The 18,502-nt window shown below is 37.3% G+C and overlaps 1 protein-coding gene across 6 annotated transcripts in view; it reads right to left on the reverse strand.

The window, feature by feature from the left end:
- foxo (forkhead box, sub-group O) overlaps positions 1-18,502 on the reverse strand; it is a 37,984-nt gene that overhangs the window by 12,488 nt on the left and 6,994 nt on the right. For 5 of the 6 annotated variants that reach the window (XM_017145836.3, XM_017145835.3, XM_070216419.1 and 2 more), the window contains 2 exons: positions 12,643-12,971; positions 12,083-12,297 (listed from right to left, as the gene is read on the reverse strand). In XM_017145836.3, coding sequence (XP_017001325.2) covers positions 12,083-12,297; positions 12,643-12,862 — 435 coding nt within the window. In that variant the 5' untranslated portion in view covers positions 12,863-12,971. Of the gene's footprint in view, positions 1-12,082; positions 12,298-12,642; positions 12,972-14,674; positions 14,759-18,502 lie in introns of all 6 variants that reach the window. The other variant, XM_017145834.3, reaches the window with a different exon arrangement.

The raw sequence follows: 18,502 nt of genomic DNA on the forward strand, positions 1-18,502 counted from the left end.
TATTTAAATGTTTAAGTGCGCTGCCGACGTCTGAGTCGCTTCTTCCCTTGTCGTGTTCAAACATTTTCATTTTCTTGGCAAACGTTCTGATTATGCTAATGGCCAGATTGCGGAATTATCCAACCAACTTCCGCCCAGGAACGGGATGCCTTCGGTTGTGTGGGTGGGTGAGTAATGAGAAATTATTTTTGGTATGGAAAGCGAAATATGTATGAGAATTAAAGAGGAAAGGATTATTGGGAGGTGAACTAAATTGTCTTATCTAATATAAATTAAAAAATGTGTAAAGACACAAATTAATGAATTATCTAAGAATAATTTAAAGTGGTTTCCAAATTGCGTATTAGACATCTGCATGACTGGAATCAAACAGGCTTTGAAATGATTCCATTCGAATAGAATAGAGTTGAGTAAATGCTCAGCACACTATGACTAGAATGGATTGCATCTTGGTCCGTATAGAGTATGACAGAAAAGGCCTAGAGTTAAACGAGTGATAACGAAAAACAGAATGTCATATTTGAATAGGCTGAAATCATTCGAGTTATTCGAATCCACTCGATTTTCTTATATGACGTCATAAGGGCAAAATAGAAAATTAAATTTGTTTTGATATACATATATGTATGTCTATAAATAAGTATTTTTGTGATTTCTTATTTTCGAAATTACCAAGCTCCCCTTAGTTTAAACTCAAAACACATGCAAAAATCCACGAGAATAAAAAAAAAATATGGAAAAAAAATTAGTTTTATGAACATATCTCAGAACCAAAAGATCCGCCTCTATCGCCACAGATAAAGAAAGGAATGGTCTTCCTTGGACCGAGACTTCTTAGTATAGTCATCCTGGAGTTTGTTAGATAAATTCTTAAGAAGTTGCGGTCCAAGGAAGACCATTCCATTCTGCCTCTTCACTACACTATTTTGTACTTCTCCTCCTTGGTCCGCGAATTCTTAGGATTTGCGGTAGAAGGAAGACCATTCCTTTCTGCCTCTTCACTACACTATTTTATACTTCTCCTCCTTGGTCCGCGAATTCTTAGGATTTAAATATAAAAATGGCATGGTTGGATTCAGTGGCGAGCTAAAACTAAAGGTAGATTTGTAATTTAAAAAAAAAGACATAAAGCCAATTATTTATGTATGTATTTCAAAACAAATTTAATTTTCCATTTTGCCCTTATGACGTCATGTAAGAACTCGAATGGATTCGAATAAATTCGTCTGAGTTGTTCGTGTACTCATTTACTCGATTCGTTTTCCATCACCATTTCTGGTTCGACTGAATTTTACGTCAGTACACTTATTTATTCAAGCCAGTTTCCCTACACATTCCAACACATTCAACTCATTTCGAACATTGTCAATTCGAATATGTATTTTTTGTTATTCATGCAGATGTCTATTGCGTATGTCACATGGTCTTAAGAGTTTTCCATAAAATCACTTAGTTTATGCTGAATAAAATACACTTTAAAGCTTCGCGAAATCTTAAAGAAAAAAACCCAAAGAGGGGTGTGCTTTTGGCTCACTTGCTCAAGGCCATTAAATCAAGGCGAAATGCAAACAAATGGCATTAATAATTTATGGCACACACTTCATTGAATATTCATAAACTTAAATCTCGGCCGGAGAAAAAAGCCTAAAGAACGCGAGAGCATTGAGAACATTCTCAATTCATCTAACTAATTGGGCCTATTAAATCGAGAGAGATATATGCGCGATTCGGCGACAGCGACCACATGCCGACCAGATATACAGACCATATAGTGGTTACCAAGGAGCTGCATTATGTACTATGGAAATATGGATTGCACTGAGAAAAAATACAAATAAAGAACAAAAACTAGTATTCACATCTTACAAATTTTCTAGTCCAATTTATATTTTAGGTGAGAACATTTATAGTTTCTAAATAAAATCATATGTAATTATTTTTACTATATTTTTTCCCAGTGCACATGTATGTAGGTCACCTCATCTACTCGCTCCACAATTCGCATCCATGGCAAACGCAGGAAAAGCAATCGGAAAAACTGGGCTTCCATTGAATTCACTTGGAGCGCTAAATGAGCAAAAACGCAGAAATGGAAATTTCATACATTTCTCTGGGTTTTTGCCATTCGTAGTCAAGGATATGTGGATCCTTATTGTGTACAATTAATGTGCATCGAGCGTGAATCACATGGAACTAAACCAAATTGAGTTGCCAGGAAATTCTGGTACTAGTGACCCAAAATCGATGGGTGGAAAACGTAGTTAAAGTTTTCCCGTTGACCAATTACAATTATTACAGCAAAACTTTTATTTATGGGTGTGGAATCTAGGGCTCTGATTCATTTCTTTATAATTTATATGAGTAATTGGGGGGGAGATAGGCGAAGGAAGCACGGAGGAGGCAGGGGGAGCACTAAAATATATTAAATCAGCCTTTCCCATACAAAGAGCATTCCAATTTTGCGCTCTGGGGTGACTTGAGGCTTTATCAGTCTTGGCTCTTGGCCTCCCCTGCCCGAGGACAACCCCCCTGCTCATCGTATCCCATGATACGCTGTCATCTCGTATCAAATATGCATATTTCATTGGGCCATTTGAGGGACTTATGAAGCGGCGGAATCGCGACATGTGGCGCTAACTGGGTCGCTGGAAATATTTTCGAACAAGTGGATTTCGAGAAGGTTCGAGGATGTTAGCTTAAAGGTAAAAATCTCGAAGAAATAAATTTGTTTAAATAATTCCTTTTTTTTTAAGTATTTCTTATGGTTAAATTTATACCTATCAAGTAGAAAACAACCTTTTAAAATCACCAGAAAACCTATTTGTATCCTTAACTCATCACCTAATCTCTATTATTTTGTTCTATTGCAACACCGCTCCTCAAATGTTTTGTGGTTAAAAGAATAACCGAAAATATCAAACAAAAAATGCGAAAAAAGAGCTAGATCTATATCGGCTTATGGTAAACGGTTAGTCTCTGAAAAAAGTCAGAGAAGGTTGGGGGCATCGCGCCCCAATGCCAAACAGCTGCAGCGATTCTCACACACAAATCAAATGAACCCATAGCACTCAATGGACACAACACACACACACAACGGCATAGAAAAAAAAAATGAAAAAAGATTATTCGCATTTAGATGTGAAATTGAGATATAAATTTTTGAAACGACACTCTCTCTCTAGCTGAATGTTCGGTTCCCTGCAAACAGGTTACTACCACCTCACCACCCACTTCCCCCATTCATTCGGCTAATTGCTGGCGACCAGGTTGAGCAGTTAAAATTTAATACCAAAAAATAAGGCAAAAACCAGTGAGAACGATAAATGGTTTAGAGTGTCAACTTAAAGATACCCTAAAAGAAAAAATAAAACAAAAATCAAGTAAAATCTTTGATTAATTTACCCGTTCCAAGAAATTTAACGCAATGACATGGATGACTGCATTACCCAATAAAAATGCTAAATACAAAATACTGCGGAAACCGTTTCGATTTTATTGATTTGCAGAGGTGTTGGGATCTGTAACAATCACTTTGAGTGGGCGGAAAATATGCAGTAAATCTGATGAATCAGGAAAACCAAAGGTTCATTCAATAAGAATATCCTATACATATCATATCATACATTTTTTCCCATATAGCCTTGAACTCTGCAATAACCGCGTATAAAAAGGTATCTAGATACAGACCAGTAAGTTTGGTTTCAGACTTTTTTGCTGCCTTAATTGTTTGAGCAAAACATTTGGTTCGACTGGGCAATTTGTAAACACTTTTGTTTCAGAGTGGGCCAAAGACTAAACAAATCGGGCAGAGAAAATTTATGATGATGGGGATCTGGTTGTGGCTCTGGTCTCTGATCTCCGATCTCCGGTCTCGGGTCTCAGGAGTGTCTGCAATCTGTTTACCCAAGACTAATTAATTGTTTAAACAATTTCAGCTTACCAAGATGGCAACAGACGATATTCGACAATTGTTTACCCCGAAAGATCATTGACAGTTGCCATTAAATGGCAAGCGATTTAGAAAACCATTTGGCAAACGTATCACGATCGTTGTATTGATTGGGTTCCGAGTGATTTCTGGCGCGTGTGCTGGGAATTTAAGTGTGGCCAGACGCAATCCAATCATCGAAATTGATAGAGCCTAATGGCCTCACCTGTAATTGATTAGATAATGACACAGTAATGACCTAGACCAAGTGAACATTTGATGTTCTCAATCGCTGCGGGATATGAAAAGTAGAACACTGCTGCGACCATCGATCAAATAAGGCCCCAAATTCGAATCAAATGACACTTTTTAGTCTTATATAAGCTAAACTTATTAAATGGCTATAAGAAATGGTAGGAAAGAAAAACGGAAATTTAAAGTTTTCAGTTGACCCCTTTAAAGTCCATCTAAAATCAATATTTAAACAGTTTCTATATCAAAAACACATTTGCAAGGCAACAGCAGACAAACAAAAAGAATTTCAAACTCTGCCAAACTAAATAAAAGAGCAATAGACTTGGGACAAACAGGGAGACCTAGCAACTGATATAAGCCCAAACCCCGCGTACTTTGCAAATATTGTAAAGATATGTGTAGGCACATAAAACAGGCGGCATTATCATCGCAATGACGATGTGATGATATGATATGGAATGGCAAAAGTTTTCTCTTTCTACATCTCAGTTTCGTCTGTTTCGATTTCGTTTTTGGGGTTTACTTATTCTTGTCTTTTTTGGCAAAGTTTTATGAAAGCTAGTGGGTGAAAGGAAAGAGGGAATCATATGGAAAAGGATTCTGTGACAAAGCCGCCAAAGACGATTAATCGCAGGACACGTTGGCGCCTGCAAGCCAAAACGGAAACGGAAATCAAATGACAAAAAATATATACACGGCCTTCCTGTGGCATTTCGATTCAATTTCACCTGAGCAACTTTAAACGGAAAATCCTTGTGCAGAAGAACTCACTCCAAAGGACCCAAAGTGACTGTCTGCTTTAGAAGAGCTTTTTATAAGCAGTCCACAAGTGTCGCGTTTTATTCGCAAACACAAAGAATATAAAAGAAATGAATTTAGGAACTGAATTTCAATACAGAGACTGACTAAGAAACACTCTTCTTTAGAACAAATAAATTTAATACAAGGTATAATATTTGATCATATTTAAGTTTTAACGATATGAGTAACATACAAAAACCTACAAATATTTAAAGTTATTATTTAAATTTAGCTTGGCTTTATAAATTTATTTAATATTTTAAGATATTCTAAATCTTATAATGAAGATTAAAAATATCTTGATAATATTAAATAAATATTTAAAAAGTTAAATAAAAACTTAAAACTCTTCAATTTAATCTTTCATAAAAATACTCCCTTCTATTCGATAGTGTAGTTTGAAGTAGAAGCTATTGAGCTCTAACCGAAGCTAGAAACTAACAAAAGACCAACACAAACTTTAGCAATTGCACTCCGCCAGCGAAATCGGGCCAAATGATGTGCAATTTCTATATATCTGTATATAGTAAGTGAGTGTGCGTGTTTGGTTACTTAGTGCGGGCGGCGAGGACATTGCCCCAAAAATGTATGCAACGAAAATTGGAGCCAAGTTCATAAATGTGTTTGTCTGCTGCTGGCCATTTTCCGCCCAAGTTTATGAAGCTCAGTGAGACTCATTAAGTACGAAAAAAAGAGAAGGAGAACATGGAAAGCCCTTGTGGCTGGTTGATAATACTTAGTTTTCCTGATTGATTATGTGTGCGGATTTCGGGGCAGTCGAGGCTTAAAGAGTCGCGCAACAAATTAAATAACGATTTCCATTACCCAACCGCTTTAAGCCGAATATTTCCTTGACCCCAAGGAAGCGGAGCAAACAATTTGCACCAAACTTTATTTACGATCTAGTGTGGCCGCCTCATTAGTTTGCTTCCTTCCTTCCGATTCCGATTCCCCGTCCCCCTTTTTGGCCATTAACTGGACATGAATAGTCGGCCCCATCCCTAAATCGAGTGATAAATGTGGGCGGAACTTGAGCAAGTGGTCTTTGAGCGACAATCAATGGGATTTGGAGTTGTCATCGTGGGCTTCCCTGGTCTTCGACACGCCCACCAGCCTGCAGTCTTCTTCGTTGGCAGGAAAAGTTTTAAAGTAGGAAAAAATATTATGATTTTATTATCTCTGGTTAGGTCATCACGGTGGCTAAGTAAAAGGATTTCTTTAGTTGTTCTCGAAGATAAAAAGAGGTACGTAAATTATGAAAAACCTTCCAGCTTTGCAATAAACAAAATATTCACCATGTTGTTTCTCTCTTATTTGTCCCCGTTTTTTGAGAAAAAAATCTCTAAAAAGATTCAATTCCAAGGTATTTTATTTAAAAAATTGGTACTGAAAGTAAGTATTTTGTACTTTAAGTGAGTACTTGGTTTTATTTTGAGTAGAAAATTCTCAATTTAAGTGCACCGTTCATGAAAAATTCTCTCTGTGCAGTTTTTATTTTATCTCATTTATTTTCCAGGGCATCACGAACTCGATCACTGGCAGCAGCCATCACATTCTTAGATCTACTTTTTTGTAGCCTTTTGTTTCACTTTTATCGCGTTTGGTCATTCAGTAAGAAACGAAGTGTGGAGCAGCGGGCCAACCTCATCAGTTTGGTTGACTTTATGGCTTATTTCTTATGATTATTGCATATTTATTGAGGCCCAGAGACTGGACTCTGGCTTCTGCGCTGGCAAAGTCAGACGACGAGTGGCGTTTTTTTATGGGGCCCCGGCCCCACATGAGATAATTTCTCAATAAATAATTTGCAATTTCAATTTTGTTTTTTTTTTCTTTCCATTTTTTGTTTGGCTTTGAGTCGGAACCAGTTTGATTTGCGCTGCCTCGATTGGCTTGCAGTATTTATTCTCATTCGATTATATATACACCAGTAATAATAATAGAAACGGGCAAACAAAGAAGTTCATTAAAATGACAAACTTTGATATTTATATGCCGAGAGCGGTCCGAAAAATATTAATAAGTTGTATATATGCATTAATTGTATATTCTCAAAAGTCATAATTTGTAGGCAGCGCAGCAGAAACCAGAAAGTGTGGCATAAAATGTTTGTATTCTCCTTCCACGAGACTATAAAGATCTCGATGGGAAGAAGGGGGTTTATAGGCCCGAGGATCGGAGTTTACTACATACTACAAACTACATAGATCCCATGGCCAGACACTTTGCAATGCCAGACTTTGTCTACGGCCATGCCCGACTGCCACTTGCATTCCGACTGGTTCGTGCTCGAATCGTAAAATTCTAAGCAAAAAGCATAAAATTCGTCCATAGAGATACATATTTGCATGTGGGCTATGTGAGTATTTTCGAATTTTACAACCCGGAGGCAAATTTGTGGCTGCGGCGGCGATGGTGGTGGTGTTAATTAGTACAACAAATGCCGGCGTGGCGCAGTAAAAACGCTCAGTGAATTGCACTGCACACTAACCTCACACAACGAAAAGCCGAGTGCGCGTTGTAAGTGCAGCATAATTAATAGCACCACAATTACAATCTAGACAGGCCAGACGCTCATCTATACCCATGATTGGCCGATGATTTGCGAGCGTTTTTTTATGACGAGGCCATGTTTTAGGACCTCGTATCTCAGGAAGTTTGTTGGCAATATCGGAAATATTTGGTATGCCCTGAGATAAATCACTAACGAATGTAACGACCTGCTGTATAAAACGAGGTAAGACAATATTTGTCGGCAATATTTTTTTTAGAGCCTGACATAAATCATTCCAGTTGAGGCTGGAAACTATACACATTTTGAGACCAAATATAAAAATGTCTCAAGAAGTAAGATTGAAAACAAGATATTTGTAAACAAGGAATGTATTAAAATATTATGTGAACGCAATTAAATATTAGAAATTATTATTGCGCAGTTAGGCAGCAAGTTATTCAAGAATAAATTCTCGCGGCTTTAATTTTACGATAGCGGACATTTCTACGCTGCCCCGATCCATTAAGATGTTATATAAATGCCATTAAATCGAGAAATATATTAGGTAATAAATTGAACGATCCAATCGAATAACCGTTTTACGCGTTAGAATGCTAAGTAATGGGTATATTATGGCCAGAAGGGTTTATAAAGCTGTAAGTTCGAGCCCCTTTGTTTAGAGAACAAACTATGGTGACGAAAAGCGAGGGCGCGGCTGCTTCCGTGTCGCCTCCGTCGCTATCAGCAGGGTAAAAAAAAATCAAGTAAAAAACACTACAAAAAAAAGGGGGCGTGTGCTGGCCGGCAAGGCAAATTAGTACTACGCAGTATGTGTTGCCGGTGCGGTACAGTAAGTGGGGCCACACCGACTGAGAGTTGCATGCAAATAATAGAAATAAATACGCCAAATAGCTCGGCATGGTCTGGTGCGAGCAAGGTTAATGCTTATTTATAAACGAATATTATGTGCTCGGCAATCGGCAATCTTAGAGTGCTGATCTCGTTCTTGCTCGCATTCTCGTTCTCATTCTCGAATCGCCAAAGTGCCATTTGGTTTTGAATTTTTGGGCTAAATTTGATTATTTCCAGTATTTGCACGTTTCATTTCAACGCCCCTGCCAAATCAAATTTTTAAGTAATCATTAAACGTTTGTTATTGTTTTGATTTTTCACTCGTATGCACTTTACACCAAATAAAATGCGCCGCGAAAAAACAAAATATAAAACACAAACAGACCCACAATGCGTATACTTGATGCGAGACTAAACAAGCGTGAAAAGGTTAGGGGAAAATATGGGAAAAATAAGAAAAAACTAAGGGGGTGGGGGATGCACAAGTGCACCACAGTCAAGTGTCAAATTGATTACGCAAGACGTGACTTTTCTATATACACCATATTAATGAATGCCGTTACTTTGCCTAGTTTATTGCATATTTATATTGTTTCAACCTATTTGAAGAGCTTGCACTGGTCAATTGAATGACAGAGAGTGAGTAATGCGCATTTTGAGTTCTTCTAGTTGGAGGCAAGGCCATTGTCTTGATAACAAGTCCCATTGATACGGCCAAAGTTAACAAAGGTTACCTAGAGTGCTGGGCAAACTGCATTTGCAGCGTAAGTCCTGCATTGTTGAAATATTACACAATATAATGCCGTCGTTATCTTTCAGATTACAAGCAATCGAGTTAAATCGGGAACTTTCCACCGCAGAAGGTCGTAATTATTCCAGCGGAATATAGATAAAGATTTACTAAATCTATAAAAAGCTGTAGCTTTTTATTAGAAAAAAAAAAAAATAAAATTAGAATTAATTCTTTGCCACATATCTGTGATCTTTTTCCGCGGAAAAATACCTCACGCCTTCCCCAATAAAATCAGGAAATGTATTCGCCCATCGTAAATAGTGGGATGCCACCTAAGAAGGCGTCATAAATTACAGAAATTTCCAAACATAATTGCCAAAGCGCGACGAGTTCGGGGCGAGAGTGGAAACCACGAAAATGTTGGGCCAAAAAATATTTATAACACGCTGCTGCGGTTCGCTGCCAATTAAAAGAGGCAAATATAAAAAGAATAAAAATAACATTTCGTGCAAACAAAAATAAATTGATAAAAGGAGCAACAGAAAGAAATACTTGGCAGCGGTTCAATGGCCAAAACGACCGACGAGGATGAGTTCTCGATGATGAAGACACGAGCCACCTCCGAGCCACCGAACCAGCGATCCCACGAACCACCGAACCACCGCCGCCAAATGACAACCACCAACCACCGGAGGAAGCCTTTGCAATGCAGCCGTCGAGTGGCAAATTTAAAATTCCACAAATGTCATTTGAGTGTTTCGCTCGTTTCGTTCTTTATTATTATGACGATGATGACTATTCGCAGAGGAAGCTCGGTGGAAGAAAAAAAAGCGAAAATACTCGTGAGGACTGGGGAAAAAGGAAGCAAGTGTCAGGTAGAGCGTGGCAACGTGTTGCATAAATTAACAAATGCCATAAAACTTCATAAAGGAATGTTTGCAGCACGGGGAACAACTCTTCCTTTCAATAGGAAACCGGAAAAATCTAATAATAAGTTAAGTCCACATTTGTGTGGGAGTTTATTAAAGCCGATATGTTTAGCTATTATAGTATTAATTAAATACTGTGCATAAGTATTATAGGACTACTAACTAAATTGTTTATAAATTTATATTCAATAAATGTTTTTATGTTTTTAAATATATAGCTTTCAGTATTATTAAATATACTTCATTCTTCACCTTTAATTCCCACTAAAACTGCATTAATTGCAGTTTTGTTTACATTTTTTCCTAATTCCTAGAAGTGCTCTCTGGGCTCAACGCGATTTTTCTACGACGCGAGAATAAATTTCACTATCACGGTGGTTGTTATTTTCACTCGTAATCACACCCAAAGCAGTGGCAAAAACTCAAAGCGACGACCCGACTACTTCCGTGAAACCAGCAAAAAACCAGACCATCAACAACAATTATAAACAACACCATTAATATAAATAATTCCAATATTAGTTCACAGCCCCTAAGAAAAAATGTACTCAAAACAAAAACAAACTGAAATTCACTGGAAGCGCGCTGTCTGCGCAAAATAAAGTTTCGGGTATCAAGTGGAAGAATCGTCTTCGATTTCTTCGTAGCCAGCACAGCGCATTCTTCAACTGCCTGCCTGCCGTTGGACTTTTATCACAGCGAGGTGCTAAAAAACCAACAAAAATCGACCGACGGCTGCTTTTGCATTGAAGTGTAAGCGAAAATGATAAAGAAAACAATCACGTGAATGACGCACTGCATTAGCCAAGAAATATGAGTGGATCGAATGATTTATCGGACGGATCACGTATACGCAGCAGACGATCGTGAGCGGAAGGAGTTCTAGGAAGTGCAATCAGTGAAATACCATCCCATATGACTTACAAACTTTCTATGAGTATAGCCAAAAAACGCTCAAAATAATTTCACAAGTGTGGCTGTTGTTTGCTAGCCAAAATAAAAAACCCCAATTGAGGTAAATGTCAATGAACTTGAGCGATTATTGATAACTTGCAAAAAAAAAAAACCAAGTATAGTATAAATAAAAAAATACTCGAATACTGGCTATGTAAGCAAATGTTATCAGTACGAAAAAAAATGAAAACAAAAATTAACCGACTCGAAAGCAGAGGGGGAAAATTGAACCATATAAACAGAGATCCCCTGGGATCCGCTACATAATATCAAATGGATTTCCTGGGAACCCAATAAAAATACCTAAACCCATTAAAAATTACGCAAAATAAAAAAAAACAACAGATGAAAAGGGGGAACCGGTATCTGAATATGAATGAAAATGAAAATGAAAATGAAGCATGATTTACGCATGTACCCATGCATGTGATTGTGCACACGTCTATTTATTTACGTATGCTGGGATGTAAACAAAACGAAAAACGATCCGAAGATAAAAGCGCATTAATTGCAAAAACTCTGCAAAAAAAACTGAAAGAAAAAACAAACCAGTGGAATTTCAGCAAAGACTGGGAGAAATGTGATGCCAGCACTATGGACAAACATTTCGCACACACTAACCAAATAAGCTTGAAACAAAAAGCAATGCAAATGGCAAGAAAAAAAGCACTTTGAATGACTGACGATTGCATAATAATAGCGAAAGACGACCGACAACAAAATATGAGAGCCAAACACAAGCTCCACTTTATCTTTACTCTCACTCCATTTCACTGACTTGGCCATGAACTTGACCGTTTGCTCTGCGAAATGTGAATGAAATTTTTACTTGAAAGCCAACAACAAGCGTTGTGGGAAAAAAGTTGAAAGCTCTAAAAAAAATATAAACATAAACCACACAAAAACATTATGGAGTTTGAGGTTTGGAGAAGACGATTAAACTGAGAAGTGCATAGAATTACTGTCCACTAAAGTTTTGCTTTGAAAATGCAATAGAAAAAGTAGCCTTGCAATTATTTTAATTTTTTATCAAGGGTTTTCAAAATACTGTTTTTTTAATATTATATTATGAATGATGCCCCATAAAAGTTAATTGAAAAATTAATGTTTTAAATACACTTTTAACCAAAACTCACCTTCCACCCGGCACTGCTATTCGAATCGCCCTTGTCCTTAAAATATGGCACATTCTGGACCATCCACTCGTAAATCTGGCTCAGAGTCAGTCGTTTGTCGGTGGCCGATCCAATGGCATGCGTGATGAGATCCGCATAGGATAGATTTCCCCATGCATTGCGACGCGATGAGTTTTTCTTGGCTGCATTCGCATTTTGTATAGCCTGCTGTGAGTCTGCAATTTTGGGATATTAAAAAAGAGGTAAAACGTGATTTTAATTGGGGGAGGAAAAGAAAAAGTGCACAGAGAAAAAATGATTGAGATTTAACTTAAATAAAAAGAATTTATATATTCTATTTTTATTGATCATAAGTAGTTACATTTTAAAAAACTAAAAAAATTTACTCAAAAGACTTGGGAGAGATTCTTAGTAAAAATACAACAGCACTAACAAGATAGCACAAACTCAGGTTTCTACTTCTAGTTCAAACTCCTATATCTTGATTATCCCCCCACTTTGAATGGGATTTCTATGACACATTTATATAAATCATATACTCGTTGGGTGAGAGAACCTACCTCCTGGGGCCAACTGCTGATTGCTGGCCTTTGTACTGTCCAACTCGTCGGCGGGCTCCACGAAGTTCTCGGGGCGCGGACAGGGCCATGTGTTGGATCTGGCTCGGGTCTGGGGTTCGAAGCCGACGTCCAGGGGCAGGTCGCCCCCCAGCTGGTCCATGGCCAGGCCGTTGTCTGTGTGGGTCAACGTGGGCCAGTCCTGCGCGAAGCCGTCCATCATGGGGTAGAATAGGTCGTTGTGCAGTTGCAGCTTTGCGGCTCTCAAGCTCTCCTCGCCAGCCCAAAAAGTATCGAGGCCAATTGGTAAGCTTCGCGATCAGTTGTGTTACCTAAAAAACAAAATAAAATTAGTTTTTTTTTAAACATTTTTTTTTCTTTTTAAAGATATTACAAGCTAAAGAAATATTTTTTATTTCATTTAAAACAGATATAAATCAAATATAAGTAATTTGTTCCAAAGATTAACCTTGAATTTTAATGACTACAGTATTTTACTGCAATTTTGTCAACTCATCTCGTCTCTCAAAATTTAAAATTACATTTTGATTGTTTTCGTGCCTTGAAATGTGGAAAACGATTTCCCAATGATCTTGGATCGTTCAACTCATTGACAATTCGATTTTGCAGTTGACGATTAAATTAATCACGTGTTCAGAGAGAGCTGAAAATCTAAAGATTTTACTATCACTTTCCTTCAAAAAAGAAATAAATTATTGTTGGTGTTCAATCAAGCTAGAGATTTCCGTTAGATCGTTAGAAGAATTATTCAGTTATTCTGAGTTGTTCTAATAATTCGATTGGGCTTGATTTATTGTACACGTTTTTATAGTTTTCGAGTGCTTAAGTTCTTGGCAAAAATATAACTAACACTACAATCGAATCGAGCGATAGCATTATAAATTTATATAATTTCTGGAATTTTTCGTTGTTTATTTTTTCTATGGAAATCTAAACTTGAAAAAATTTTGCCTTAGTAAGTGTTGTAGAAAAAGCTCTTAAATGGAAGTAAGAGAGCGTTATCAGCAGAGTCAAGGAAAAGAGAGGAAACCAAGACAGAGGCAATGGCGATACGATAATGTATGTAGGTTATGATCTTGTTCAAATGCCTCGTACACATTTTCCTTGCATTCCAATGCTCCAGATCTTTGTTATTATTGCTTAGGAATGAAAATCAATTTGTTTTAATAAAATCTATAAATGCCTTTATGACTAAATTTAGCACACGATCGAATGAGCAGCGAAATGATTTTCAATTAGCGCGGCGGCAACGAAAGTTATCAATTAGTTATGGTTTTTTGGTAATCAAAACGCATGTCTTTATTATGAAAACTCTGACAAATGCGGGGTAAATCTCTCTGATTCTCCAGTTTATTTTATATGTGAATTAATCTGCTTGAATATAAAGGTCTATTGACTCTGTCTGGGGAGAGGGAACTGATAAGTCATTGAAGCTCGACGAGCATCGCACCAAGTTTGATGGCAATTGTCTGGGCAATTTTAACCGAAAAATAGGTAAGACATTAAATAAATCTTATAAATGAAGAAAAGAGACCGGAACTAATTTAACTATGAATATCGCTATAGCTACTATAACAATAAATTGCATTCGCAATGTTAAAGGTCACTTGTTCACTTCAGTGACATATTTTAAATTATTACCTGATGATAACAAATGTCTGATGCAATTTTAAACTTAAAAAAAACAGACAAATTATATAAACCTAATCATATTTAGGCAAAGCTCTTTAACCTTATGAGTTGTCGACAAAGCACTTCAAAAGGAAATTTTTGATTGATTTGAATTGGTTACAGATTATAAACCATTATTATAATAATAATTTGTTTATTTTCATAATTTTTAAAATATATAGTAGCTCTTTTAACTTGTTTTTCAAAAACTAGAAATAAATAGTTTACAATTTCGAAATGTTTGAAATAAGAGCGCAAAAGCTCACTTTCCTCTCTTCGGCTTGAAATTGTAAACAAATTGAAAAGTGTGCGTAGCGCGTAACTGAATTAAAATTCAACTCACCCATACGCAGAAACCACAGCGAGTATCTGTGTGTGGATCGTTCGAGGCAGTTTTATTCAGCTTTTTATACAACTTTTATTTTTTCTGTTCGGCCAAAGAGAAAGATTGGGAGAGTGAAATAAAAAAAAGGGGGAAAGGAAGAGAATTCAACATCGACGGCGAGGAATTACCTTGAGAACACGGAAGTTCATTCATTCGCTACCTAAACACATTTGCCTACCTGAGAGCATTCCGAACATCACCTCATTATTTCGTTCTCGGAAATTTTCAAAAACGGCTCATATGTTTTTTCTGACGTTCTGCTGCTTTTATGTATTTAAATAACGAAATTATTTAGATAAGGTCGCGCGTCGCCGTTTGTCATTGCATAATATCTTCCTAGCGAAAGGTTTATGGCCGCAAATAATGGGAATGCGAATGCGAATGAGTCGCACTCAAGTGCCCCCAGCAGAAATGGAAAAAAAACCAAAGGCGGCAAAACAACTAAACGAAACATTCCAACCTGACCTAAGCCACTAGCAACAACAAAAATCAAAGCAAATATAATGGGGTTGTCAAAAAAGAAACCCAGAAATACACTCGCACAGTTCAGAGAAACTAGTAGTAACTTTAAATCCAGAAATGATCGACTCAGATTTTCTCTATATATATGTGGAATTTTGGGGAGAGGCAATCCAAGCGGCCCCAAAGTTCATTGATTCGGATTTTGGGGTCATATCATATCATCGCTTTCTCTTCGCCTCTCCTCCTTTTCTTAATTTAAGCTTCTTTTATTTATACCTGGCACCTTTACTCGAATAATACACGAAAACATTTATTCTATAGTTTATATAGTAATAGAAGGCAGATCATAAATTATTCCGTTGACTATATTTTTAGAATTAATTGTCTTAATTTATTATTATATCTAAGCCCCCCTGAATTGCATTAAATTATTTAAAATTATTTTTGAGTTTTTATTCAGATAAACAAAGTATAGATCCTCCCTCAACTACTGAGTATCAGCTTAGTCTAGAGTGCGTTGCTTTTCAAAAATAGTGTAAAATTCTAATTGCCGCCTCTCATTGCCGGCTGCCAACTATTTTGAGTAAATGAGCATTTGTTATTTGCATTTTGCATTTTGCACTTAAATATAATCTATTTCTTACTTTCAAACAAGAGAAATTGCGTCGCAAAGTCGGCAGTAAAATATTTAATAATATGCAATAACATTTTATAGTATTTCAAGCACGTCATTATATGAAAATAACCAGGGGAAAAAACAAAACAAAAATACAAGAAAAATAGAAAAAGCATAGAAAATGTAAACAATAACAAGACAAAAGTGGGAATGGGGCCTAACTCAATCTATAGCCTGATGCGATTTCCTTTTGATCTGCTGCGTCACAGCTCACTATATATAAGTCGTTTGAGTGGTCGGATTAAAAGACAGGTTCTCCACAAACATATTCTTTATTACATCAGATTAGACGTAAAATTTGTTTGTTTTTATATAGCCAGTGACGCATATTTGCGTAGGTGTTTTTCTTTGATCGGTCGATATTAAACGGGAGATCAATGGAACACGACTGAAACTTGTTAGATTATGCTAATAAGATACCACCGATAGCATCAGATAATATTCTAATGAAAATACAAACATCGCAAAAGGCTTATTATCACAGCAAAATTTATAGGGTGATTCAGAATCGTGTTTGTTTGGCTCTTTTCTCAAAACTGGGCAGATAGCATAAATCAGCCTCAAAGAACCCGGCGTGGGATGTGGAAATTAGCTACGAAAATCATCTGTATATTTTCAAATATTACACAATGGTTTCAGGAAATTGGGGGAGCGTACCCGAAAAATTCCCACAGCATTCCACGTATTTCAATGTCACGAACAAGCAAAGAGGCAAAATTTCCGCGCTAGGGTGAAATCTTCAGGTGGTCCACTTTTTTTCGGGGGGTGTGACGATGGGACGCGCAACAAGTTGAGAAATTCTAAAACTAAATATACGCCGATAAATGTGGGGGTCCTCAGACAGATATATATTTTTTCGGTCTAAAATAATAGAGGCAAAAGTCAAGCGAAAGCGAGTGCAAAAAACAAAAAACCAAAAGCAAAAACAGATCTTTAAAAATAATAATAAAAAGCAAAACAAAGGCAAAGCAAACTAAATAAAGACGGCAATAAAAAGATATAATAAAAAATTAAGGCAGAATCAGTACGAAGAAAGAAAGGAATGAAAAGGAAAATAAAAATGAAAACGAAATAAAGAAAGATCAACAGAGCGAACAAAACAAAAATAAACCGACACACTTGTTACGTAATGCCTTTCAATAGTTCGCTCTCCTACATTTCTCATGTGTTCCGTTTGATTCTATATGCGTATCTGTATTATTTCCCACTTCTAGAGGGTGTACAGAAAAAAGTTCGGCTATCAGCTAGTGCCGCCCTAAAATAATCCTAGCTGAGGCTAACATTGAGCAGCTGTTCCGGATAGACTTGGCCTCGCAGATCAAATGATAAGCCCAGAAGTTGCCGCTGCTGGGGCGTAGAATTATTGTATTTCAAAGGGTAACGTATATTTTTCAATTTTAATATTTTAACAACAAGAAGTAACAACTTATTTGGAATGGAAATTTTTTTTTAAATATTCAAGGAACTAAAAAATTAAAGTGATAGAACCAATATAAATTCCTTGGGTATAATGATAGTATGCAACTTTTTATATTTATAGAATTTTATTCTATTTTATTTTTACATCCTTCTTTGTAAAGATTTTTTTTAATGCCTTAACTATTATTAAATGTTAACTGTGCCAATTTTTTGCCTAGTCATTTTAGACTTAGCACCCTTAGCGCCCATGTCCCTGGGAACTCTGGGCTTATCAGTTGGAGCAAAGCTCTAAAGATCACAGAGCCGGCCACAAAAGTGTCCGCCAGATGCTCTCTGTCCGCCGAAACCCTCGACTCCAGCGAAACCATGTGATTTTTTATGCATGCGACTGGACTGGAGGAGCGTAGTGCCCCTGAATCTCAGGTAAAGGCTGGCACTCCTCGCCTCCCCGGACCTCCTGCCTGTACCTGCCCCTCACACATGACCGGGTTCAGCAATGTGGAAGTAAAAGAGATCTACTCCCCAGCACAACCCGTCAAACAGGATTATAAAGCAAAGTAAGTCAATGCGAGAAAAAGCCCGATGCTCTGCCCAAAAAAAAAAGGAAAAGAAAAAGAAAAAAAACCGAAAACAGAGAAAATAAAAAGCAAGACTGACAGCTGGTCGGAGATATTCGTACAGAGAGCAACTGGTATGGTCTGCACCGATCTGGTCCGGTCTGCCCTGCCTAATGAGCTGACGTCGAGCTGAAGACGACGACGACGACATCAATCCCAAAGCCCAAAGCCCAGGTTCGGTTCCAGGCCCATGATCTCAAGTACCTCGCGACCCCATAATGATCATAATGCCGATGATGATGATGATGACGATGACGAGGCCACATCGAACCCACTTGTCGGCCATTCCGGTGTGCCGGAGTCTCTGAGTGTGTGCTTTGTCACCCTCCATAAAACCGAACGACCTTTGCTTCGAAAGTGAATTATACTCCAGCAATATCAACTTCGTCATGGACTAACCTGCTGATAAAGCACTTCAACGTGAGAGCGGCGTGTTCGGCTTGTTGAGGAGACCTCTTGATTTTGTTCTTCTGGTTAAAAGCTGTGCTTAATATGGCACCCCTCTTATAGCGTCAGATTAAATTGTAAGCTAACCGTATTTAACCAAACCCTTTAAAATTACAGCGATTTAGAAATCGAAGCTTAAGCTGTGTTGAGTCTGGTAAGTAGCGG

Source organism: Drosophila takahashii, chromosome 3R, assembly GCF_030179915.1.
Source record: "Drosophila takahashii strain IR98-3 E-12201 chromosome 3R, DtakHiC1v2, whole genome shotgun sequence".
NCBI classification, from domain to species: domain Eukaryota; kingdom Metazoa; phylum Arthropoda; class Insecta; order Diptera; family Drosophilidae; genus Drosophila; species Drosophila takahashii.